At 36.3% G+C, this 25,805-nt stretch overlaps 4 protein-coding genes across 5 annotated transcripts in view; 2 read left to right on the forward strand and 2 right to left on the reverse strand.

The window, feature by feature from the left end:
• Positions 1-75: 75 nt before the first annotated feature.
• On the reverse strand, positions 76-5,107 carry LOC149476039 (vesicle transport protein GOT1B). 2 transcript variants are annotated; one of them, XM_089713095.1, is made up of 6 exons: positions 4,946-5,107; positions 3,974-4,065; positions 2,235-2,413; positions 994-1,075; positions 605-643; positions 76-144 (listed from the first exon to the last, which is right to left on the reverse strand). In XM_089713095.1, the coding sequence occupies exons 1-6, from the start codon at positions 4,968-4,970 to the stop codon at positions 130-132; spliced, it is 432 nt and encodes a 143-aa protein (XP_089569221.1). In that variant the 5' UTR covers positions 4,971-5,107; the 3' UTR covers positions 76-129. The 2 variants fall into 2 exon arrangements, with proteins under 2 accessions (XP_089569221.1, XP_089569222.1); XM_089713096.1 differs by having other exon boundaries at positions 76-643.
• A 253-nt stretch (positions 5,108-5,360) lies between these two features.
• On the forward strand, positions 5,361-18,820 carry LOC149476040 (interleukin enhancer-binding factor 2 homolog). Its single transcript, XM_089713067.1, has 9 exons — positions 5,361-5,755; positions 6,402-6,530; positions 7,928-8,059; positions 8,696-8,866; positions 9,650-9,742; positions 15,087-15,229; positions 16,291-16,431; positions 18,252-18,421; positions 18,734-18,820. Exons 1-9 carry the CDS (start codon positions 5,585-5,587, stop codon positions 18,763-18,765), a joined length of 1,182 nt encoding a protein of 393 aa, XP_089569193.1. The 5' UTR covers positions 5,361-5,584; the 3' UTR covers positions 18,766-18,820.
• LOC149476041 (uncharacterized) lies at positions 11,668-14,573 on the forward strand. Its single transcript, XM_089712474.1, has 2 exons — positions 11,668-12,658; positions 13,262-14,573. Exons 1-2 carry the CDS (start codon positions 11,670-11,672, stop codon positions 14,571-14,573), a joined length of 2,301 nt encoding a protein of 766 aa, XP_089568600.1. The 5' UTR covers positions 11,668-11,669.
• Positions 18,821-24,185: 5,365 nt separating the features above from the next.
• The window catches only part of Slik (Sterile20-like kinase), a 62,227-nt gene continuing 60,607 nt past the window's right edge, over positions 24,186-25,805 (reverse strand). Inside the window, exon 26 of the mRNA XM_089713012.1 lies at positions 24,186-25,435. Coding sequence (XP_089569138.1) covers positions 25,286-25,435 — 150 coding nt within the window. The 3' untranslated portion in view covers positions 24,186-25,285. The remainder of the gene's footprint in view (positions 25,436-25,805) is intronic.

Consider the following 25,805-nt stretch of genomic DNA (forward strand, 5'->3'; position numbering starts at 1 on the left):
GTATTATCTATTTCACGTTGTTTTTACAGTCTTAAATTTGAAAATTTTCTCGTTTAAAGAAATAAAAGACATGCATATATGGAACATTTTCGTTTAATAAAATAATAATTCTTCGTTGCAGTTCCCGCTTTACGATGGGCCATCCTAAAAACATTGTTAGTTATTAATAATGCTTCGTAACTGGATAATTAATTCGAAATCAACATTTTTCTATGTATAATAACAGAATAGAAGAACTCGCACAATATGACTTTTTTTGTGAAACTACTTGTTGTCCAATTTTATGAAATTTTATGTATGAGACTAGTACATATTAAATTCAGTTGTTCGATATAGCGCGAGGTTGCTCCCTCAGTGAGAACCCGCCTATTTTTTCAAACCCCTTAAAAGTCCTGGCAGAACAACGATTGCCGAGTCAAATTCTTCAGATGTAGAAAATACAGTGAAAAAAGTAAAAAAGGACACAACAAAAGATATGATAGACAAGGTTTTATTTTCAAATTAAAAAAACTTGTACACAATTAAAAATATATTTTAAACACGCATCCACTTTCACAGATTAAATATACACTAATAGTCTTTTGGCATGGCAACATTATCATACCATATTTCGGCCATTGTCGCCAGCTATCCTGTCTACGACCTGAAAAAAAATTAAATGCTTAATGACCTTGCATATAAATTTAATTAAATTTTCAGAAATAATTTGTAAATAAAGTTGAAATGGTTAATTTAAAACATTTTTTATCTATTTTTTCTCTTTTATGACAAATAATCATGGCAAAAAATATAAGTATGTCCATTTTTTATTCCTTCTTTTTGCAAAACATAAAAAGGAAATTAAAAAAGACGTTATTATAAAAACACACATTGTTGTAAAACACAAATTTTGTGTGTCCATAAAATCATCTTCAATAAAAATATAATTACAGATTCATCCTAATTATTTACAATATTTTTTTTATATAATTTTAAAATAAAATAATACATTACCCCTCGAATTATAGGTAAGCTCAGGAGAGACCCTAATACTGGCACCATTCTTAGGAAATTAATCGCTGCTGGTAAGAAACCCCTGAAAAAATAAACAATTATGATTTCGCACATGGCAACATCACCCCCCCCCCCCACCCATTTTAAAAAATAAATTAGTAACATATTTCTTATTTTTAGTATTACATCGTCATTGTTGCATAGTGTTAAAAGTAAAGTCTCAATATTAGAAAGAAATTGATCATGAGAAGGGATTTTATTCTGCATCCATGGTCATACCGTGGTGCCGTCTGACGATGATTTATGAGTATAATATTTATAACTAGCTGTGCCGCGCGGTTTCACCCGCGTGGCTCCGCTCCTGTTGGTCTTAGCGTGATAATATATAGCCTATATTACTTGTGGATAATGTAGCTTTCGAATGGTGAAAGAATTTTTAAAATCAGTCCAGTAGTTTATGAGCCTATTCATTACAATCAAACAATCAAAGTTTTCCTCTTTATAATATTATTAGTGTAGATAAGCTTAAGAATATATTTGACTGTTATTGTCGAGCCAATTTAATAGGCAACATTTGACGTCTATCAATTTTATCTTCGAAGAGAGGTAACCTGCTTAAAAACATCGATTAAAGTGAATTAATCGATACGGATTTGAAACATTTGTCAATCGAATTTATTGATTTATGATAATTTTTATTCACAAGTAATCAATGCATTCGATTCTAGATGTCAGATTTCGATTTTTAGAGTAACGTCTCTGGTATTTAAAAAGAAAAAAGGTTTATTGACACAAAATTGTAGCGACGTCAGTTCTTCAATTCAGAAATTGTTTATTATGTTTAAAATGGTTTATCAGTAAAATGAAATCTTAAAATTACTTGTATCGGTCATTGTTATTATAAATATGTAGTCGTAATTGAAAAAAGTCAAGCAAATGTGCAGTTCTAATAAAACGAAATATCATGTTATTCTATGTCGTCGTTACTAGGTTACGTTCTTGAATTTTGTTGAACTGTCAAATGTTGCCTATTAAAATGGCTCTACTATAGTACAATCTACTCACTCGCCTTCCTCGATGAATGGGCTATCTAACACCGAAACAATTTTTAAAAGCGGACCAGTAGTTCCTGAGATTAGCACGTTCAAACAAACTCAATAATAGTATAGATAGAAGCAAAACTCTTCGTCACACACACGCACAAGAAAACAAGTCACTATAAAAACATCATAATTACATACCTAAATAATAACAAAAACCCGTATATTTCAGCGATCATGCCAAACATCGGCCATCCAAGTAACACAACAATAATGCCTCCAAAGAAAGCCACGGATGCTTTAATTTTGTGCCGTTGAAAGAAAAAGAAGAACGTTCTTTGCAACCCGATGACACATGCCAGTCCACTTATGAATAGAATCTGAAAACAATCTGTAAGTTTAATTATACAATAATAACAATATATAAATACTAGGGGTCCGCCCCGGCTTCGCCCGTGGTACATATTTACGTTTTCTCTACATAAGAACCATCCTCGTACTTCAAGGACAATAATAAAAAAAGAATTATCGAAATCGGTCCACCCGTTCACGCGTGATGCCGTGACCGTGAAGGAAAACGGGTTTCGTTTTTATACAGGGTGTCCCACTATGGGTATACTAAGCGCGAAGGGACTTGTAGTTTTGCATACACTGATCACGTAAAAAATACTTATTACGTCAAAAATTTTTTGCTAATTTTTTTCCTTAAAATCCATGTTTTCTTCTCTAGCTTCGCTCAGCCGGCATATACCGCTTCGATACTGCGAGCATTTTGTCCATAAAAACATAATCTTAAACGATAGCTCACGTTCGGGTGGCAAAGTTGGACGGGTTGCTTGTTAGGGGTGTACACTGTACACATAGAGGTTTAAGAATTCTTCTTTTTGAAAAAAAAAATGCGTCTGGAATTTTATAAGTATTTTTTACGTACTCAGCGTATGCAAGACTATAACCTCCTTTGAGCTCATAATATACAACTTATTATTTACATAATCTGTATATTATATAGATAATCACTAAATTGTGTGACCGCCTCTTTGGTAGTGGTTGACGTGTGGGTTGACGCGTGAGCGTAGAACCGAGAGGTCCTGGGTTCGATTCCCGGTGGAGACGAAGAAAAAATAAATGTCTTGGTCTGGCAGGACACAGAATCACCTACTTGTCCCTAAAGAAAATTGATCAGTGAAACAGACATATGAATAATACATCTGCCCCTTACCCCACTAGGGGACGCGGGACTTCACTTCACACTACATTGTAGAAAATAAGGTCACTTTCTGGGAGCTGTGTGTCTGTATGCTTAGACCTTTAAAATTAGCAACAGACTTTTATGGGGCTTTTTATAGATAGAGTGATTCAAGAGGAAGGTTTTAGTATACATATAATTTGTTTAGGTGCAAAGCGGGCGAAACCGCCTGCGGATTAATTTCACAGAATATAATTCGCAAGCCATATAAAAATGAATCGCAAAATGTGTTGGTAAGCGCATAACTCGTGAACGGCTGAACCGATTTCGATAATTCTTTTTTTATTATATTCCTTGAAGTACGAGAATGGTTCTTATGTAGAGAAAACGTAAATATTATGTACCACGGGCGAAGCCGGGGCGGACCGCTAGTTTAAAAAAAAAACAAATTCCTGGGTTTCTTAAATATGTTATTTTTCTAAAAAACATATCAAATTGCACAATATATATTTAACTATTAAGTATAAAAAATTTACTTTAGGGCCGATTTTTCAATGCTTGCATAAAACTAATTCGTCGAATAATGAATAAAACTACCATTTTAAAAAAGTATTCTAATTGCCCGTATTTTACAGTTTACGTGACATTTTAATATTATCGTGTAATACTTTATTGGACGGATAAGTTTTATCGAAGCATTGAAAAATCGGCCCTTAATTTATATAATTCCAAGTAAAAAACTCAATATACTCACATTACCAATAGCTAGTAAGCCTTTATCAAATAATAATAATACACCGAGGAAGAGGAATGTCATTCCAAACCCGGCCAGACCAACACCAATCTCTGTAAGAAATAATATTTACGATATATACTAAAGGAAAAACATTATCGAGGAAACAAGCAAAAACTTTTCTTGCATTGCTGTTAATGTGTTTTTAATCTATATAAAATTCCTTGGACTAAATTTGAATTAATTATGACTGTATACTTGAATGTAAAGTGTTTAAAAAAAAATTAGTTACTTTAATAAATTATTAAGAGATATAGATTAGCTATTGCATAGCTTTTATCTCAAACTTTAAGTGCGGTGACCTAATGTAAAAACTTTGTAACAAAAAACCTAACACCGCCCACTCCAACCGGCACAGCAATACAATGCTATGCAATAGCTTTACCGCGGCAGTCCTCGAGTGCCACACATATTTTACATTATTGTTTATTACCTACTTAACATTCTAAAATGCAGTTCATAATCATTAATTTGGAAAGTCATTGGTTTAGGAATATTTGTATTGCGCAATCTTTTATTAGCTACTAATGATTATTTTTAGCTGAATATGTAAATAAATTATGTACATAATATAAAATTGTTATTATCAATTTTACATTATTTAATGTATGCTGAACAACGGTGTATTAATACTTATAGACACTATAAATAATGATCTTAATAATAATTATAATATTGCTAAGACAATTTGATCGATAATCTATCCATAAATAGTTGCAGTGCAAGTGTTTGCATAATGTTTAAACTATAAGTGCATTTTTTAATATAAATAAATCACAGTCATTTAAATTCAAAGTCAAGCAATTAGGTATCATATTACATGTCATAGAGATATCATTATTACACCTAATCATTGATTAATTACCGATTAAAACATCGAAATTAGTGAATGTAGTAACTTATGGAAATTTTGCAAAACACTGGGGTACTTACTCTGGGTGTCGGATATCTCAATCATTTTGGTTAGCTTACTATCTTGGCGATTATATTATATGCATTCACTATTTATTTCTCTCAAAATATTTGTAAATACGAGCTAAAACAAACTTCTAACCTGATACTCCACGTCATTTTGTTATCGAATTTTAAATGTCATAATTTAAATGTCAAACAAGCTAAATTCGGATAGGTAATAATTACGAGCAGATAATTTATATGTCAGTAAAATTATTTCATCGATTTAAATTGTATCTAAAACATATCCAACTAAATTAACTTAATTTATATTTCTCATTCGCTAAATGTCGACGTTTATCGTAAGATTATAATTTAATATGGCTAATATTCCGTTCTGCTTATTAAATTATTTATCTGTACAAAATTGATAGTTCTTAATAATCTGTCATCTGTGCATAACCTAAAATGTCAATGTTTTGGATGGCGTCGGTTTGTTCGCGAATCTATGTTTAATAATTTGTATATTTTGCAATTTTATACACTCATCCCTAAAAAAAAAACAATACGTTAGTACTATTGGTATTAAAAAGTATTATATTACTATATGATCGTATTATATTTATTGGAATCAAGTGAGAGTGGTTTGACTAAACTTATCGGATAAAGTTTTGTGAAATGGTAAGAGGATCTGGCAGAGGCCGCGGAATGCCTGGAAGGGGTGGTATGGGGCGTCCGCCCTTCAGCAGGCCGAGGGTTATGATGCTCAGGCCTCCATTTGATCTAATTCTTGCGGAACCGGCGTTCCCGCGATGCAAGCCCGCCCCTGATGACACGGCTTTGACACAGGTATATTTTGCTGGCCTCATTAGTGTTATTTCTTTATTTATAGTTGAAGTATCGACAGATTAAGTCTTTATTTTTACAATTTACATCCTACTGTTTGTTTGTAAATTGTTACATTATATTTTGTCATATTAAACACTAGATGAAATAGATGAAGACTAAACAGTCTAGATACAACATGTGCAAAATTCAATCTTTACATTGCTGCATTTAAGATAAACTCTTGTGATTTTGCTACTTTATTCTTCTTATGAAGTTTATCAGTGGAGCCAAATAATTATTGTTTTCTAAATATTATTAAGTATATCATTTTCTATTTATTTCATTTAATAATTTATGAATTTCTGCATTGCCTCCAACTTATATATTATGTTGTATAACCTCGCCGTTTACAAATGCTCAGCATTTTGTAATATGCTGAGCATTTACTTTTTCCAAAATTCTACAAAAAGACAGTCGCGAGCCAACCTAACCTAACCCACCCCCTTATCCAAACGAAAAATTTTTGATTACGAATTCTCGTTAATTACAAATGCCAAGCTTTTGTAAATGGCGATATAATACAATTGGCCTAGTAGAAATAATTGTTTTTTTGTTAGTTTTGTTATATTTTTATACTATATATTTTATGATACCTATATACTTACAGGCATTATTAAAAAGACACGCGGAGCTCTGCCCCACGCCAGCGGAGCAGGCAGCTGTTCTCAGCCTTGTGACAAAATTACAGACTGTTTTGGATAATATTGTGGTGGCGCCTGGCGATTTTGCTGCTTGTGTGAGTATTAACAAGATTTATTATATTTTTTGAATGTGAACTCATGTTAATAAAGAAGTAACAGATTAAGGGCCGGTTTTTCAATGCTTGGATAAAACTTATCCGTCCAATAAAGTATTACACGATAATATTAAAATGTCAAATACGGGCAATTAGAATATGTTTTTAAAATGGTAGTTTTATTACATTATTCAACGAATAAGTTTTATCCAAGGATTGAAAAATCAGCTCTAAGACAAAAAGAACAATTTGATCAGTGCCAACCATATCACTACATAGTATAAAACAAAGTCGCTTTCCCTGTCCCTATGTCCCTATGTCCCTTTGTACTCTTAAATCTTTGAAACTACGCAACGGATTTTGATGCGGTTTTTTTTAATAGATAGAGTGATTCAAGAGGAAGGTTTATATGTATAATTACATCCATTAAATAGTGGAGAAGTACTGTTATTTTTGAGGTTTCTAATGTGATGTCGTAAAAAATTACATTTTTTCCGCTTATATTGCAAACGCAGGCTGAACCCTACGAGTTTTATCAAAATAATGTACCAAGTATTATACACATTGAAAAGGTCTACAGAAAAGTCCGCGATGGTATATGTCTATCTCTTATGGATAACCCACAATAACATTTTTTTGTCATTTACTTTTTACGACAAATAATAGCTATATAGCGATTTTCACCAATACAGCATTAATCCTTAACCAATTAAATACCTTGAATACATTTTTCATTTAATATAGATCTATATGCCCTTTACACCGTATGATTTAAGTGAATATTATCGAAGATATTACAGATTTAAAAATTGCGGGACGTAGCGTTTGCGGCGGTACCGGCGGCCGGGAGCGGGCCGCTATGTTTTTATATACAACGTTCAGTTTTTCTGTAGTGTATTTAGTATCAGCATTGCACCCGTGCGAAGCCGGGGCGGGTCGCTAGTTGACATATAATTTATACTTTATGGATCTGCATTTTATAGTAAAGAAACACACACTTTACTAGTTCCACTTTATTTAGATTTTTATAACAATAAACTAAGACAATGCATATAAATTTATAAAGAATAGAAAAAATTCGATCATGAGGCGGGACTCGAACCCGCATCCTTTCGCGCCATTCCGGGGCGAATGCCTGACCAACTCAGCCACTCGTGACCCGCCAGAGCGATCAAATTTATTCTATTCTTTCAGTTTTATGTGTCTAAGGGACACACCGCGCGCCATCTAAGACAATGCAGTTCCAACAATACATATTGTAATAAAATATAACATAACAGTAATGCATGTGGCATTGTTCTAAATCATGCGTTTTAATGAAAATAACTGTTAATTTGAACTGCTTTAGAATCTCTGTTTTAGAATCTCAAAATTTCATTAATTTATTTTTATTTCAGCAATTAGAAGAGGTGCGACAAGTGGGTTCGTACAAGAAAGGCACCATGATGGCCGGTAAGAATGTGGCTGATATAGTAGTCATCATGAAGACGCTACCTACCAAAGAAGCTGTTGAGGGACTGTCCAATAAGGTAATAATTGTTATTATTAAGGGTCACTTGCTGATAATCGTTGCCTTGGTATATAATTTGTCATTTTTTTGAGCATCATTTAATAGGGATATGAAAAAATAAACGTTGTTAGATTCTCAAACTTACCCAATATGCATAAAAAATTTCATGAGAATCAGTCAAGCCGTTGTGGAGGGTTTTAACTTCAAACCCCGCAACATTTTTCTAATATTTTTCTTCATTTAATCTGCAATCAGCGTGCATAACAATCTTTCCAATGAAGCTGCTATTTGAGTAGCAAATTTAAACATAGCAACATGAAAATTTGATATGTGAGATAATCTTCTTATATATAAAATTCTCGTGTCACAATGTTAGTCTGCATACTCCTCCGAAACGGGTGGACTGATTCTCATGAAATTTTCTGTGCATATCGGGTAAGTCTGAGAATCGGCCAACATCTATTTTTCATATGTACCACGGGCGAAGCCGGGGCGGACCGCTAGTATAAAATATAATTTATGGCTCTACTTATACTAAGACTAGCTGTTTATGTGTATTTAGCCAATTAAAATCCGATTTTCCCGCGTAAATAACGACTTTGCGATGCTATATAAATTACGTCCCTTTACATTGCATTCTACAATTCCCTCGCAGGTGAACGAAGAACTAAACAAACTCATGCGTGCCGAGGGCCTCGGCAATGTATCAAGTGTGTGCCACGAGCGTGGTTTCACAGTCACCGCAGCCGCGACGCCGGCCGCCAGCAGCGCAGTCCGTGTTCTGGTCACCACGCTGCACCAGAACCTTAGGAAGCTGGAGCCCGAGGTGAGGAAAAAAATAAAAAAACGTCAAAAAAAAAACATTCATCTGTCACCGGTCTTAGCTGTCAAACGAGCGGACGCGCCAAAACCAGAAGAAGCTAGAGCGGTTTTTTTTTAATTAGTTATAGTGGCCAGTCAAGCTGCGCTAGGAAGTTCGAGCGTGAGGTTATGTTTTTTTATATAGGCAGTGTATGCCACGAGCGCGGTTTCACGGTCACAGCAGCCGCGACGCCGGCCGCGAGCAGTGCGGTCCGCGTTCTAGTCACCACGCTGCACCAGAACCTTAGGAAGCTGGAGCCCGAGGTGAGGAAAAAAGAATAAACTTTGACAGAGAAGAAGAAACAAAAATTGACAGCTGTCATCTGTCACCGTGAAAAAAAAAGAAAAAATTAGATAATTTGACAGCTGTTATCTGACACCGTGTAAATAAAAAAAATTACAGCTGCCATATGTCATAGCTGTCAAAGGAGCTCAGGCGCGAAAACTAGTAGAAGAAGCCGGATTTTATATATTTTTTTAATTTCTCATACCTTTTTTGATTCCACAAGTTCTTTCTTTATTGTTGTATTGTATTGGTTTATTTTTCCAAAACTATACGTCTGTTTTTTACCATATCAATAGAAGAGACTAAGAAATTATGCAAAATATTTATTTTTTACGTATCGGAATTTTCCTGATGACCAATGAAAAGAAAGTTTACGAAAACTTTTGCCTTTTCGCGCGAAGACAGTACAATTTTTGTTAAATGGCTAATTCTTGCTAGTAATTATTATTATCTTGTTCACAGGTGCACTTGGACTACAAAGTGATCAGCAGCCACTTGGCCGCCATCAGGCACAGTCGGTGGTTCGAAGAGAACGCCCATCATTCCTCGATTAAGGTATATTGATGATCATTAATTTTAATGTACACAATAACTATAAGTATAGTTAACCTTTTATAATGTAAATAATTTAAGTTTTCAATGTTGTCCTCTCATTTGATTTATCTTATTATTAGAGATGTCATCCTTATAATTGAACCTAACATGTTGCAGCTCATATTCTATAGGATTATTTATCACTACATAGTATAAAACAAAGTCGCTTTCTTTATCCGTCCGTCCGTTTGTATGCTTAAATCTTTAAAACTACGCAACGGATTTTGATGCGGATTTTTTTAATAGATAGATTGATTCAAGAGGAAGGTGTTAGTATATAATTAATTATGTTTTAGACAAAGCGGGCGAAGCCGCGGGCGGAAAGCTAGTTACTTATAACATGTAATTTAGCAGAAAAATTGTAAATCTAAAAAAAATTATCTAGTATGATAATATACAAGTAGGATCAATTGTTATTTATATCTTGTTAAATCGTTAATACATATTATAATAGCTTTCCGCCCGCGGCTTCGCCCGCTTTGTCTAAAACATAATAAATTATATACTAAAACCTTCCTCTTGAATCACTCTATCTATTAAAAAAACCGCATCAAAATCCGTTGCGTAGTTTTAAAGATTTAAGCATACATAGGGACATAGGGACAGAAAACGTTTATTTGAGTTTGTGCAGAGTGGACGTGTTTTCGGTTACTTTAAAAATCCCAGTTTAACCTCACGCAATTTTTGCCTTTAAAGTGAACTATATCCTGCGATAATAAGTACCAAAGTGAATTGAAGTGAATTGAAGATTTGTACTAATTAATTACGACCTTGACCTAATTACGTTGCGGAGGAAAGCTCCGCCTCACCTCGGGGGACAAGGACGAGCTACGATTTATTCAGCGTTTGATACCTTTGTCCTTTACGCACATTATTCGCACGAAGAAACCGGTTGAACCAACGGTCACGATGAGTCACAATAGATGTAACAGCTGTCGATCACCGATAAGCGATGAATGTTTTATGGAATGCTCGAAACAATATTGCAAGAAAACATTTGATTTAAAATGTTTGAATATTGAGCGGGATTTATTCAATGCATTCACGGTAGATTATAGGAAGAAATGGGTATGTTCGGAATGTGTTGATTGTTCAAATTTGAGTAATTTCAACTCGCCCACTTTTGTTAATACTCAGCGCGGGAATCGATTGATAAGTTCCTCTCCGAGTAGTACGGATGCTATGTTGCTGGAGCACTTACTTCAACTGCGTAGCGAAATCGTTTCTCGTTTAGAAAGCCAAGACACTGCGATAAAGTATCTTCAAAATCAATTTAATGAAACGCAGTCTAGCTTAAGATCTATACTGGACATCGTGCGCGCTTTAGAAACTAAAGTAAGCAATAATTTAGTTGAAAGAACCTCTATTAACGCATCAACTGGGGTATGCAAATCGCCTTCTGATAATAATAAAAAGTTTATATGTAGCAACAGTACAGATAGGCAAGAAGTTAACCTCACAGGAGCTACAAATAGTCGCACGGAACATTATTTGAACACAGTTACAGAGGTAACTAAGGGTTCAATACTCGACCATGAAAGCCCAAGAAATGAGGAGCTTAGCGAGAAAGATGACTGGAAGACTGTACAAAAAAAAACTAAAAATAAGTCTAATCAAAAGCAACTGAATAACGTACGAATGGGAAGAAATGCGGAATGTTTGACATTAAAAGGTATGGAGCGTAAGAAATACCTTCATGTGTGGCGATTGCAACCTGAAACAACAGTAGAAGCCGTAACTACTTACGTTGAAAGTATATGCGGTTCCGATGCTGGTATTAAAACTGAAAAAATTATTCATAAAACTCAACGAGACTACGCATCGTTCATAATTGGTCTACCAGAGTCACTGTTTAATAAATTAAACCAGCCGGAAATTTGGCCCATGAATGCGCAATTTAGTGAGTGGACTTGGTTTCGAAAATCAACAAAAAAAAGTGCCACTAAATAGAACTATTAATTTATATTATCAAAACGCAAGGGGTCTTCGAACAAAGGTAACGGAGTTTAGAAATAACCTAGGTTTGATGAGTGCCGATTTGTTCGCGATCACCGAATCTGGCTGCAGTGATTCCATACATGACTGTGAACTGGTCCCGGCGGGATACCACATAGTGCGCTGCGACAGGGCTGATGGGCGCAAGCAGGGCGGCGCGCTCCTTGTGGCTGCGCCGCGGTACGAGCTGCGACAAGTATGTATACCTTTCGTGTCTATAGACTCTTGTAAGTTCGAAGTGGCCTGTGCAAACGTTTTTATAAATAATAATTATTTGTGTTTGTGTTGTGTTGTATACATCCCGCCTAATAGTCCGGAACGGGACTATCTACTTTTATTTCAAATACTGGAAGAATTATGTACTAAATATAAGAAAGTAATAATTATTGGCGATTTTAATATGTTCTCGTGTCCTCTAAATGTTAGAAATTATTTTGAATATTTCATGAACTTTTGCGAATTAACCCAATGTAATAATGTTCCGAACAGTTTAGGCCGTCGATTAGACTTGGTGCTGTACGCAGGTTTCGATGCAGGGATGGAGCCGCCGGTGTGCGTGTCGGCGGCTGATGAGACGCTCGTACCGGTGGACGCGTATCACCCACCGCTCGCGGTACGCGTGAGCCTCGCCCCCGTCGCGCCCGCCATCCGACACTCACCCACTAGAGTTCATGACTTGCGGCCGAAGTGGAACTTTTACAAAGCCGACTATAATTCGTTATACACTAGGATTATGTCTGTCGATTGGAGTGCCCTGTATAAGATGCATGATATTGATAATATTTTAAATTATTTTTACCTGATACTAAACAATATATTAGAGGAATGTGTTCCTAAAACAACAGTAAAAAAGGCCAACTCCAAATATCATTATCCAGATTGGTACACTGTTGACTTAATAAACAATATTAAAACAAAGTATTTTCTACACAAAAAATATAAAAAGACAAAGTTGGAATGTGATTACAGAGAATTTTCAGCGTATCAAAAAATAGTAAAAAATAACATTGATGATGCTTATAAAGCATATATAAATAAAATTCAAAATCAATTTACTAAGGACCCAAATCAATTTTGGCAGTATATAAAATCGAGACGTGGGTCGGCAAATAAGGCCAATGTTATAATGAAAGATGGGATACCTCTAACGGATGCTGAGTGTGCTGATGAATTCGCATAAAGAACGGCCACTTCTTGATACACAGGTAGCTAGTCAGTGCGGAGCCAGCAGCGCGCGTGTAAGTCTCAACGCTCTCACCGTAGCCGATGTAAGGAAGGCGCTAACACGGTTGAAACCGAAGCGTTCCGCTGGCCCGGATGGGATACCCGCTTTTATTTTTAAAGATTGTTCTCGAGTGCTGGCCGAACCGTTATTGCATATTTTCAATGCCTGTTTGAATGCAAATATATTCCCAAGGCAATGGAAAATTACGCGGGTGATACCAGTGCCCAAGGGTAAAGTGAGTTCATGCGTTCAAGATACAGGCCTGTTGCAGTACTTTCAACACCTGCAAAGGTTTTTGAAGCCGCTATACAGCACAGGATGTATGAACAGGTATCAGGGCAGCTCTGTGATGCACAGCATGGGTTTCGGCCTGCGCGTAGTACTTCCACCAATTTGCTCAATCTTATGACTACCTTAGTACCGGCGGTGGATGCAGGAGTACAGGTAGACGTAGTATACCTGGACTTCCAAAAAGCATTTGACACCGTCGACAATGATGTCTTATTGAGGAAGTTGGCGGAAGTAGGATGCACACCGAAACTCTTGCAATTCTGGGCATCTTATATGCAAGACCGACAGCAGTATGTTTCGTTCAAAAGGTGTGAGTCCGATCCCTACCTAACGACATCTGGCGTAAGTCAAGGTAGTAATCTCGGTCCTCTGGAGTTCGTTTTAATGATAAACGACTTACCGGATGTCCTGGAGTACAGTCGGTGCTTATTGTTTGCCGATGACTTGAAAGTTTTTCTACAAATAAACGAGGAGGCGGACTGTGAGCGTCTACAAAATGACCTACGAAATATATTCGAATGGAGTCTGCGAAATAAGCTATATTTCAATATAGCGAAATGCTCTGTAGTTAGTTTCACTCGTGCAAATAAAAGTATAAAACACACCTACTCGCTTGGATCCGTTCCTATTCATCGGGTCAATAAGGTGCGCGACTTAGGGGTTTACTTCACGCCGGACCTGATGTTTCGTGAGCACATCACAAACATATGTAAAAAGGCTTACAAAAACCTTGGATTCCTTCTGCGCCAAACAAAAGATTTTACAAATATTGTAACGATAAAAGTGCTCTTCAACGCGTTAATTCGCAGTCACATGGAGCACAATTCAGTTGTTTGGTCCTCACATGAAGATAAATATAATGTAATGTTAGAGCGGGTCCAGAACAAATACATTAGATATCTTTATTTTAAGCTGTATGGGGTGTACCCCTTTTACCCGTTAATGTATCCTACACTATTCATTTTGGGTATGGTAGGATACAATGAACTGAGGGTACGACGGGAGTTCTCCATGGCACTATATTTAATAAAGTTATTGAGGGGATATGCGCATAACCCTGGTGTACTCCAATCCCTCTCTCTATGTGTGCCGGACAAGTACATTGAGAAGCGCCACAGACCCCCACTATTCTGCGTGCCTCAAGCACGTACCAAGCTGCTCGCGAAGTCTTCTCTTGTTCGAGCGCTCCGAGTTCTTAATGACCTCCATGGGAGAGTGGATATATTTACATGCAAGTTGGGTGAATTAACAAAGGTTCTTCTTTATGTCATTTGTTATTAATTTGTATTGTTATTATTGGATTGTGTTAATTGTATGTTCTTTTAGTAGGTTGTAAGTTTGTTAGTTTAAGTTGTTAGTATAAGTAGTAGTAGTATTAGTTAATATATATGTATCTATAGTTTTAAGTCAATACCGCATTAGGAAATCCTGTAATGGTATTTGATATGTGTGAATAAATAAATAAATAAAATAAATAAAAGGCGTCTTTGTTTTATACTATGTAGTGATGATAATAATATACAAGTAGGATCAATTATTCTTTATATCTTGTTAAATCGTTTATATTATACTAGCTTTCCGCCCGCGGCTTCGCCCGCGTTTCAGAAAAAAACCCGTTCCCGTAGGATTTCCGGAATAAAACCTATACCATGTCCTTTCTCGGGTATCAAAATATCTCTATACCAAATTTCATGCAAATTGGTTCAGTAGTTCAGGCGTGATTGAGTAACAGACAGACAGAGTTACTTTCGCATTTATAATATTAGTATGGATTAATGTAATATTCCTTCGCAGGTCCTAATCCGTCTGCTGCGCGACATGTGCGCGCGTCACTCGGGACTCGAACCCCTGACCCCGTGGATGATCGACCTGCTAGCGCATCACTGCATCATGAACAACCCTCAGCGGCAGGTGTTGCCGATTAACGTGGCTTTTAGGTGAGTCAAGACATCAATTTTATTTAAAAGTAATGCGCGTGAATTGATGCGTGCAATCGATTTATCGTTAGTATTATTATTAATTGTTGGAAAAAATTTTAAAGCTTTTGTTTCATTGTAGTTTTTTCGAAATAATCACTTATAATACCACAAGAGCTTCAAAATTATCGGGTATTTTCCGATAGGTTCGTTGCATACAATTAATGAAGGAGTCAAGTTTTTAGTCAAGGTCAAAAAATCACGAGCGCGAAGCGCGAGTGATTTTTCCTGAAAAACTTGACGACTGAAATGCCAGATAATTTTGAAGCTCGTGTGGTATTCGGAAGATTATTTTTCCGTCCCAAATGTCGGCCAATAATTTCACAATTGAATTGAACCTGTCAGTTTGACGTCAACGACCAGAGAAAATTTTCAAAAAATTATCAGTATAATACCATGTAGGTTGTACCACGTGACGTCGAATGGTGCAATTCTATTGGTCGATATTTGGTTAATTCAAATTGTGTTAAAAAAATAAATATAAGTATGGATGAAGGTACTATCATTGAAAAAAATTTTAATGAAATAATAATAATCTAAATTATTTAAAATAACTGTAAATAGTTTTCAACCAATTATTATGTATACTACTTTATTTACACATTAATTAATGAGGTTATTGCTAACTCTATGAATATATTTTTTTTCAACACTGAACTTAGCGCAACCTGCTGGTGCGTTTGAAAACTAATTCACGTTCCAATTATCAGCATAATTCGGCATTGTGCGCCACTGAGTCGCATTATGCTCTGTAATTGGAAAACAGCCATAATATGTTAAATAGGCTTATCGCTATAAGCGATATCTGCCAGGCAATTATGTTTATATATAAAAATGAATCGCAAAATGTGTTGGTAAGCGCATAACTCAAGAACGGCTGAACCGATTTCGATAATTCTTTTTTTATTATTTTCCTGGAAGTACGAGGATGGTTTTTATGTAGAGAAAACGTAAACATGTACCACGGGCGAAGCCGGGGTGGACCGCTAGTTATGTTATAATAACACTTGTCTTGTTTCCAGACGTGCGCTAGCCCTGCTGGCGGGCGGGTTATTCCTACCCGGTTGCGCCGGGTTGCCGGACCCGTGCGAGGCGGCGCACGCCCGCGCGCACACCGCGCTCGACCTGCCCGCGCAGGACCACGCCGCGGCCACTGCGCAGACGTGAGTGTACATACATACATACATACATACGCACGCGCGCGCGCACACCGCGCTCGACCTGCCCGCGCAGGACCACGCCGCGGCCACTGCGCAGACGTGAGTGTACATACATACATACATACATACGCACGCGCGCGCGCACACCGCGCTCGACCTGCCCGCGCAGGACCACGCCGCGGCCACTGCGCAGACGTGAGTGTACATACATACATACATACATACGCACGCGCGCGCGCACACCGCGCTCGACCTGCCCGCGCAGGACCACGCCGCGGCCACTGCGCAGACGTGAGTGTACATACATACATACATACATACGCACGCGCGCGCGCACACCGCGCTCGACCTGCCCGCGCAGGACCACGCCGCGGCCACTGCGCAGACGTGAGTGTACATACATACATACATACATACGCACGCGCGCGCGCACACCGCGCTCGACCTGCCCGCGCAGGACCACGCCGCGGCCACTGCGCAGACGTGAGTGTACATACATACATACATACATACGCACGCGCGCGCGCACACCGCGCTCGACCTGCCCGCGCAGGACCACGCCGCGGCCACTGCGCAGACGTGAGTGTACATACATACATACATACATACATACATACGCACGCGCGCGCGCACACCGCGCTCGACCTGCCCGCGCAGGACCACGCCGCGGCCACTGCGCAGACGTGAGTGTACATACATACATACATACATACATACATACGCACGCGCGCGCGCACACCGCGCTCGACCTGCCCGCGCAGGACCACGCCGCGGCCACTGCGCAGACGTGAGTGTGTACATACATACAAAAAAATTAAAAAAAATATATAAAAAACGCACACACACACACCGCGCAGACGTGAGTGTTCACAAACACATACCACGTGACATATGACGTGACATGAAACCTATTTGCTAATTAGGGGGTGTCCATAAAATACGTAAGGTATTTTTTTTTGATCCTCCCCCCTCTGGTGAGATGTTTTGAGATTTTATTTAACCCCATCCCCCAATCTCCCGTGAGATTCCCGCCTCCTAAAACACCTCACGTAATTTATGGACGCCCCCCTACTAACACACACACACATGTGATTTTTGTACGTAACAAGTGTCAAATACACCTCACAAATTTTCAAATTTACAAAACCAGCTCCAAAACTCCACGCGTATTATCACAAAAAAAAAATGTATGCGTGTACTAGAGTACACACGTAAGAAGTGAAACTTCTTTATGACCTTAAAAATGTCACACGAGTATGGCGTAACGCAAAAATGTCACGCGTACGGCGTAACGCAAAAATGTTACCCTAAATTTTTGTCCAACCCCGATAAAGAAGTTTCACTTCAATAAATAAATAAATATTTCCGGACAATTTTCACACACGGCACGATCTGATCCCATACTAAGCTTTCGCTTGTGTTATGGAAATATGATATAACGTGCCATTTCGCACACAATCCCATATATCACGTGCCATTTTTCACAAAATTCCTCAAATCAACCAACTCTACAGCAATCCATACTTAATATTATAAATGCGAAAGTAACTCTGTCTGTCTGTCTGTTACTCAATCACGCCTTAACTACTGAACCAATTTGCATGAAATTTGGTATAGAGATATTTTGATACCCGAGAAAGGACATAGGATAGGTTTTATCCCGGAAATCCTACGGGAACAGGTTTTTCTTTGAAAACGCGGGCGAAGCCGCGGGCGGAAAGCTAGTATCATAATAAAAATAAAAAATAAATACAAATACATTATACAACGTGCACAATCACAATACAACGTGCCATATCACAATCTAACGTGCCACATTACAGGTTACTCCGCGTAGTGGCCCGTGGCGGTCACCGTTACGTGCTCGGCCTGCAAGCGTTCGAGGGCGGCAAGGATATATCCACGGAGATAACCGTGTGGGACGGTGTGGTTGTGTCGCCACTGGCGCCCGCGTACCAGGAGACACCGGAGCCGATGGACACGGACGATAAAGGTTGGTGGACAGTGGTGGAGAGTGGTGGGGAGTGGTGAAGTGTGGGGGGAGTGAACAGTGATGGTTGGTGAAGATTGGTCATGGTTGGTCATGAGTGGTGATGGATGGTGAAGATTGGCCATGATTGGTCATGAGTGGTGATGGATGGTGAAGATTGGCCATAGATGGTGATGAGTGGTGAAGAGTGATCATGGTTGGTGATGGTTGGTGAAGTGTTGAGGACTGGTGATTTGTGTCGATGAAAACTTGTTATTATAATTTAGCAATGTCAAAATCTTCATATTTCTAATATTTTAAAATTTTCTTTTGCAGATGAGGAAGTCCCAGACGGCGTAGCTGCTTAGTATTTAAGAGATTTGTGATTAAAGATCTTCAATAAATTTTTATTTAACTCTAAAAGAGATTTTTATTCTACTATTTCAATGATGAAAACCCAATTGTTTTTAAGAATTTGTTCTTTGGTGTTTACAATATCAATAGTTTGTACTATGTATGTTCTTTTTCAATTATAATGAACAAAATAAAAATAAAGAAAAATCACTAATCGTTGAATAGTGATAACTGAAATAATAAAAGGGAATAAATTATTTCATAACTACTGCAAAAAAATTGCTCATCAATTTATCATCTATGTTGAAATCTGAACTTTTGTTAACATTCAAACAAAACGCATTCAAACGAATATAGAAAATTAAAAGGTATTTCGACTAACTTAAAACCTAGTTTATTCCCACGTCAGTAACCTAACATCACTATGTAAGAACCTATAGCAAACAAAAATAACATACAAAAAGTAATGAAATCCCAGCAAAACATTTTTATCTAAAATGTTGCCAAGACTATGATACTAATTATTAGAAGTAAATATTATTTCTCACAGCATTCATTATCACTTTTATGAAAAATAAACATAAACATTAAACAAGCACATATTATATAAACAAATCTTGTAAAGTTCAGGAACCACGATCCGAAAAAAATCGATTCATCCAATTAAAAAAAAACATAATATACCTACATCATATTAGAAAGAAAGAAATAATAAAGAATATTACGAAAAATATATCATATCAAATACAGAACTTATCGAGGAAGGCTATATCATCTCGCTGAGACCGCTTATAAAAGCGTAGCAATGCGGGTCTAAACTAAAACCAACCACAACGCTACAAATCCATCCCTTCTAATATTATAAATACAATATACATACCTACGAAAGTAACTGTCTGTTATGAAATGCTACCGAGCAAAGCTGAAGGCTCAAAGCTAATTTTCCTTATATAAAATCACATTAGACAGGTGAAAACTAAATATTACAAATAACAATCTTCACAATAATAAACAAAGAATACTATTTGTTTCTATATATAATATCATTGTATTTATAAAGTAATTTTTCTACATTGCTGATAAAAATTTCCATTCTGTATCATTATTACTAGCGGTCCACCCCGATTTCGCCCGTACATAAGGAAAGTACCTACATATGTTACGCTAGAGGAATTTTTAAAATCGGTACCTATCTACAGTAAATTCCTGTTCAAAGAAACTCTTCAGTGATTCGTCTTTTGCAGATTTTTTGTTGCCTACATTTTCTAAGGTAGTTAGGTAACACGTGTAGGTATATGAAGAATTAGAAAGTCGAAATTCGACGCTAGGGGATGCGAGTGAGAATAAAATAAAAACGACTGTATTTGCTACATATTTATTCAATAATTTCACCTGACCATAACAGTACCAAAGAAAAGATTGTTCTTCAAATTAGTTCGAGCGGTTCGCGCCTTCTTCTTCGACAAAATATCATTCCCTGGATACAAACCGCTGACTTTTGTCTTTACAGTAAATTGCGACAATCTATTATTTACATCTGCTACACGTACAGGCTGAACAAATTTCTTGCAATACGAAGACACGGACGTTACAGCCGAATTATCGATCTTCCTATTTTCTACATAAGTTGTACGAATTTTACCATAGATATCAATGTGTTGTATGGAGTTTAGAAGACCACATCTTTTGTATTTTTCATTGAAATGGTGGCACCACGTCTGGGTACCGATGGAAGTCATTTTTAGTTAATTTTCGATCGAACCATATTAGTGCGAAAATGTTGAAAATGAATTCACAATTTTAATTGAAATTTCGTTCGTTGAAATTTTAAACGTCATTCATAGTTGATTAAAATGTCTATTAAATACATATTAAATATTTAATCTTTGAATGAGTTTTATTAGATAAGTTTGGATAATCAATAATTAATTGTTTCGATAATTTATGATTTTCGAGATGCGTCTGATCATATTCATTACTAACTGCGCCTTGCGGTTTTACTCGCGTGCGTGAATGTTCCTGTGCTAATATCGATATAAAAAATGGCCTAATAACAACAGCTATCTGACAGTGAAAGTCCCGTCAAAATCGGTCTAGCTGTTCCTGAGATTGACCGAAGCAAACAGACAGATAATTATTGTAAAAAATATACTATTTTGGTATCAGTGTATCCATATGGATTTAGTAAAAATTGATTATTTCAATATTAAACACTCCAATTAAATTACTATTGGTATGTGTTAGATGCGCATAGATGCATATTGGAAATGGATTTATCTAATTTATGTGTTTTTTTAGAGCAGATCTGAGCCAAGGATAGATGTATAGGACTTACCTATTAATTTTATCCGTGGTATAGGATGGTAGGAGCTTGCACGAGCTGTGCATGTTCGGCGCACAGCTACTTAATACTTTGCGGAAGCACATCTTCATAGCACAACTTAGTCTATCGATACATAGCTTGAGTGACAGTAGTAAATACTTAGTTTCAGTGGAAACATTTACATAGTTTCATTGCTTAGCTATAACATCCGATGGAAAAGCAGCCTAATCATACTCAGATGTTGGAATAACTGAATTCATCAATTTAACATCTACTTATTTTAATTTAAGTTCTCTCATAAAGTATTTTTGCTTCTTGCCATATCTTCTCTTATATATAAAAATGAATCGCAAAATGTGTTGGTAAGCGCATAACTCGAGAACGGCTGAACCGATTTTGATAATTCTTTTTTTATTATATTCCTTGAAGTACGAGGATGGTTCTTATGTAGAGAAAACGTAAACATGTACCACGGGCGAAGCCGGGGCGGACCGCTAGTTGTATATAAGTTTCTTCTAATGAGAGTGAGACTTCTGCCACCTAAATTGCGTGTCTCCATTGCGTACACACTCGATTAGGGTATATTCGAAAAGACTCATCAAAATCCGTCCAGTGGTTTTTGTACGAAAAGCAGACAAAATTTGAAAATGATTTTTTTTGGCTCGTGTTACTTAGTTACTACTTAGGTACTAGTAGGTTGTTTTCCCTCTGTATTCAATGTACAGAATTGAAATCCTCTACAGTTTTATAATATGTAGTTACCTAAAGATTCTTATATTTATTTATATAATTAGCTATTTTTCTTTCGTATCTTGGATTAGTCCTACGATTGTGTGATAATTTAGTTTAAAAATTTCGCTTCATGCCAAAAGACCAGTGTAGATATTTGCTAATCAAAGGTCTGAAAATCGGTTTAGCTGTTTGGGCGATAATTAATATTAGATTCTATTGAGTATAGAGCGCGATTAGTTTTTAATTTATTTCCATAATGATACTTACTAACATCGTTAATAGTTACCATTTTATATTTATATGATATGATCTTACTAGCTGTGCCGCGCGGTTTCACTAGCGCAGCGGACGAAACTACTAAAAATAAAGTATTTCATGTCTTATTCCGATGTATAAATTACATTTGTAAAATTTCATTAAAATCCGTTCAGCAGTTTTTACGTGTGAAGTGTTCATCAAACATTCATCCATGTTTACAAACTATCATACAGTTCATTATATTGTAGTAGTTATGACTTAAAAATAAGATATACATATAAATTTATAAACAATAGAAAAAATTTGATCACGAGGCGGGATTCGAACCTGCATCCTTTCGCGCCAAACCGGGGCGGATGCCTAACCAACTCAGCCACTCGTGACCCGCCAGAAAAAAATTATAAAGCATTTGAATGCCGTAAGACCAAAAATATCAAATTCAATAAGATATACATTTTATTGATCAGTAATCGTTTCAAGTTACGACAGGGAGAGCAATTTTCTTGCTTTAAACTTGTAGATTCTTTCGCGTGCAATGAACGTTATTACCTTACTGCGAAAGAGGAACTTCAAAAGGAGATTTTTACTGTTTGTTACCAGCAGGCTGCAGCATCATAAAGTATTTATTCCATCAATATAGGTACATACTATGTACTAATTTCAGTTCTATAATTGTTCTTAGACTTAGCTATTTAGCTGCTGTTCCGGGTTTTACCCTGATAGACTTATTTTATTAAAAAATTAAGTTCACCTTATCCAGCAAAGCAAAAATACTAAAATCTGTTCAGTTGTTCCCGAGTTATGTGTTGATACTAACACTAGTTTATTGTATTCACTATTCAGATATATTATTTACTCACTTAATACATAGGTGTAGTGATATAGCGCCCGGAAAACTTCTTAGCCAAAAAGTAGCGTGGTGGGGGAAGTTTGCGCATCAAGTTTTAGTACATTTATATATGCGCAAGCAAGCAAGCAATAGATCGTTTCGATAGAGGTGTAAATAAAACAACATAGTACAAATTAAGGTCTTTATATCTCAAAAAAGTTGTAACAATAATTTATTTTACTGCATATAGACAAAATATAATAAAATTAACATTTAAAATGGCTATGGCTACATTGTTACAACTAAAAATAATTACGTCTCGAATACTGCGGTAATCTCAAACATGGACTCGATGCACTTAATAATTTACACATTAAAAAAACAAAAATGTTTATTTCATAACAGTCTTATTAGACTTGGCGCATTACTATGGGTGCATGTACTAACTACAATATATAACAGTGAACAGGCTCCTTATATAATTCGAAGCGAACATATACGAAGTTTTTGCTGCATTAAAAATAATTAAAAAAAATATCTTGACAGCTGTCAAACTTCGCGCCAATCGAAACGTCAGTCTCTTCGATTTTTTTTTCGCGCCGATTTTAACGTCAACTTAATTCAGCCCAGTGCAACTTCGTATATGCCGCGGTTACAATAAAATATATCGTCCTAACTGTTAACTGCGACATAGAAAATAAACATCATTTCTTAAGATATGTTTGTACATATGACGGTGTAAGCGTATTGACGGGAGGTTAATGGCCGGAAGGTCGAGACGGTTAGTGAGTGCAGTGCGAGCCGTCTACACGAAAATTAAAACATTCCATGGAAAATCCAGGCTTCATAATGTATTAAAATACTTAAATATATGTAATCACACCCGTATTTCCCGGGCTGAGGACGTTATACAGAGAATATAATAGAAATATCTCACCGATCAAGGCAAAAATGGACAAAATATGACAATAATAGCAATGGTATTATTAATATAACTGACCATTAAACTTTTAAAATTGTTCTGGTGTTAACAGCTCATGAATGTGAGAGAATAACAAATCTTATCCTACAAAAACACACATAGATCCAGATTTTCACAGATTTACATTTATAAAGATAAAATTAAGAAACCTGTGAACATAATGGAATACGCATAAACAATAAAATGAGTGCAATTAGAAGGTTAAATCGTTGTCAAATCTAGGAAGTCATAGACAAGTCGGAGACTAGGCATATAGTTCTGAAATTTTCGTCTTTGGTTAACCTATAGATTAAAAATTGAAAAAAAAAATGTATCATACTTTATTAAAACACAATTAATATAAGTAGAACGAAAATAAAGAACGTCACCAAAGCTTAGAGTCTCTAAATTAAGTAGGCACATGTTAAGACATTAAAAAATACGTAAATACTGTACATGAAAAAATATGTTTTTTTCCACCTAATATCTACACGTCAGATATATGACTATCCAAACTCCATTGTATGTACAAATATACACCACACTTACAAAAATTTTGACTACGTTATCTGTATCCACTATACTATTTAATCTATGGAATATTTCGTAAAAATTATAAAATATAAAGGGTCTGTCAATAATAATTCGAAGTTTGAAAATGCCTTAGTCAGGAACACATTAGGCCTACAATTTTGTTGATTTATCTAGCTATTTCATACGACGCAAAAGCACCCCATGATGTTAAAAGCAGTCTCAGAGAAGCACCGCGTTTATCAATTCCTATCAAATCCTATACCTAAATCACGCTTAGACCTAATCATTCACGCAAAACCTATGCGGTGCACGCATTCTTTTAACACTCCAAATTTTAAGTAGCCATTACTGGTAAATATTATAATTTGGCACTTCTCAATAAAAACAAAAGCGATCGCCAATTTGACAGACATTTAATCTGTTCCAAATAGTAATTTTGATTACAATTCCTAAAGGTTACGTTTAAAATTTCAGTGACTTGCATATTAAGTTACATTTTGGAATAACTCTAATTCACTATAATTTGAATACGTCCCTTTTACTTGAGCTAAAAATTAGAAAGCATTGAACGTCGTTACATCAAAGCAGACAGGAAAGTACAGAATATCATTGAAGGAATAGCAATGAAACAGTTTCCTAACCGTTAATATAAAATAAATTATTTTGAAAACAATAAATACACAATATGTTTTTAAAATAACCTAACTACGTGTCACATAATCTAAAACAATTAGCGATAAAGAACACAATAGTACTCTTTTACAATCTACTCGCGTTCGAGATTAGTAGAGAAAAAGAATCGAATGTCATTTATCCACATCTTTATTTTGGCGGCAATTTTGAATTTGACAGCTGACAGCTGACGTTTGACAGCTGCCGGGTGACAGTTGACAGCTGTCACTCGTAGTGACTTGACGTGAGGCTGGTCCGCGACGAGTGTAGCGTGGAGCTGTGTTGTGGCATGCTTGACGTGGGGAGCGGGAGACGAGCGTTCTCCGAGAGACGCTCTTGCTCCTCCAGTTGGGATGCGAACTCGTCGTCCAGAGCCTGACGATTTGCGAATAAAAAAAAACGATAAATACATTGCTGGAGAAAAAAAAACAAAAAAAAGTGCACTTAATATGTCCCAATTTTGAATTTACAGCATTTTTTATGTCGAATTCAACCAGAGTTGACAAGATACAAAATATACAAATACGAACTGAGTGCAAAATAATTAAAAATGAACATACCATGCGTCCAGAAGGTTGCATATAGCTATCCATGCGAATCTTGCATCGAAAATATACCACATGCATGCAATATTTACAAGTTTCATGCTCATTTTGACGCACTATTATTTAGTCAAAATTCATCAAATAAAACATAGCACCAAGAGGGAGATTTTTTTATATATTATTATGATACCTAAAAAAAA

Source organism: Colias philodice, chromosome 29, assembly GCF_061535455.1.
Source record: "Colias philodice isolate Cphi_HAF_F1 chromosome 29, ilColPhil1 Martin Lab GWU primary, whole genome shotgun sequence".
NCBI lineage: Eukaryota > Metazoa > Arthropoda > Insecta > Lepidoptera > Pieridae > Colias > Colias philodice.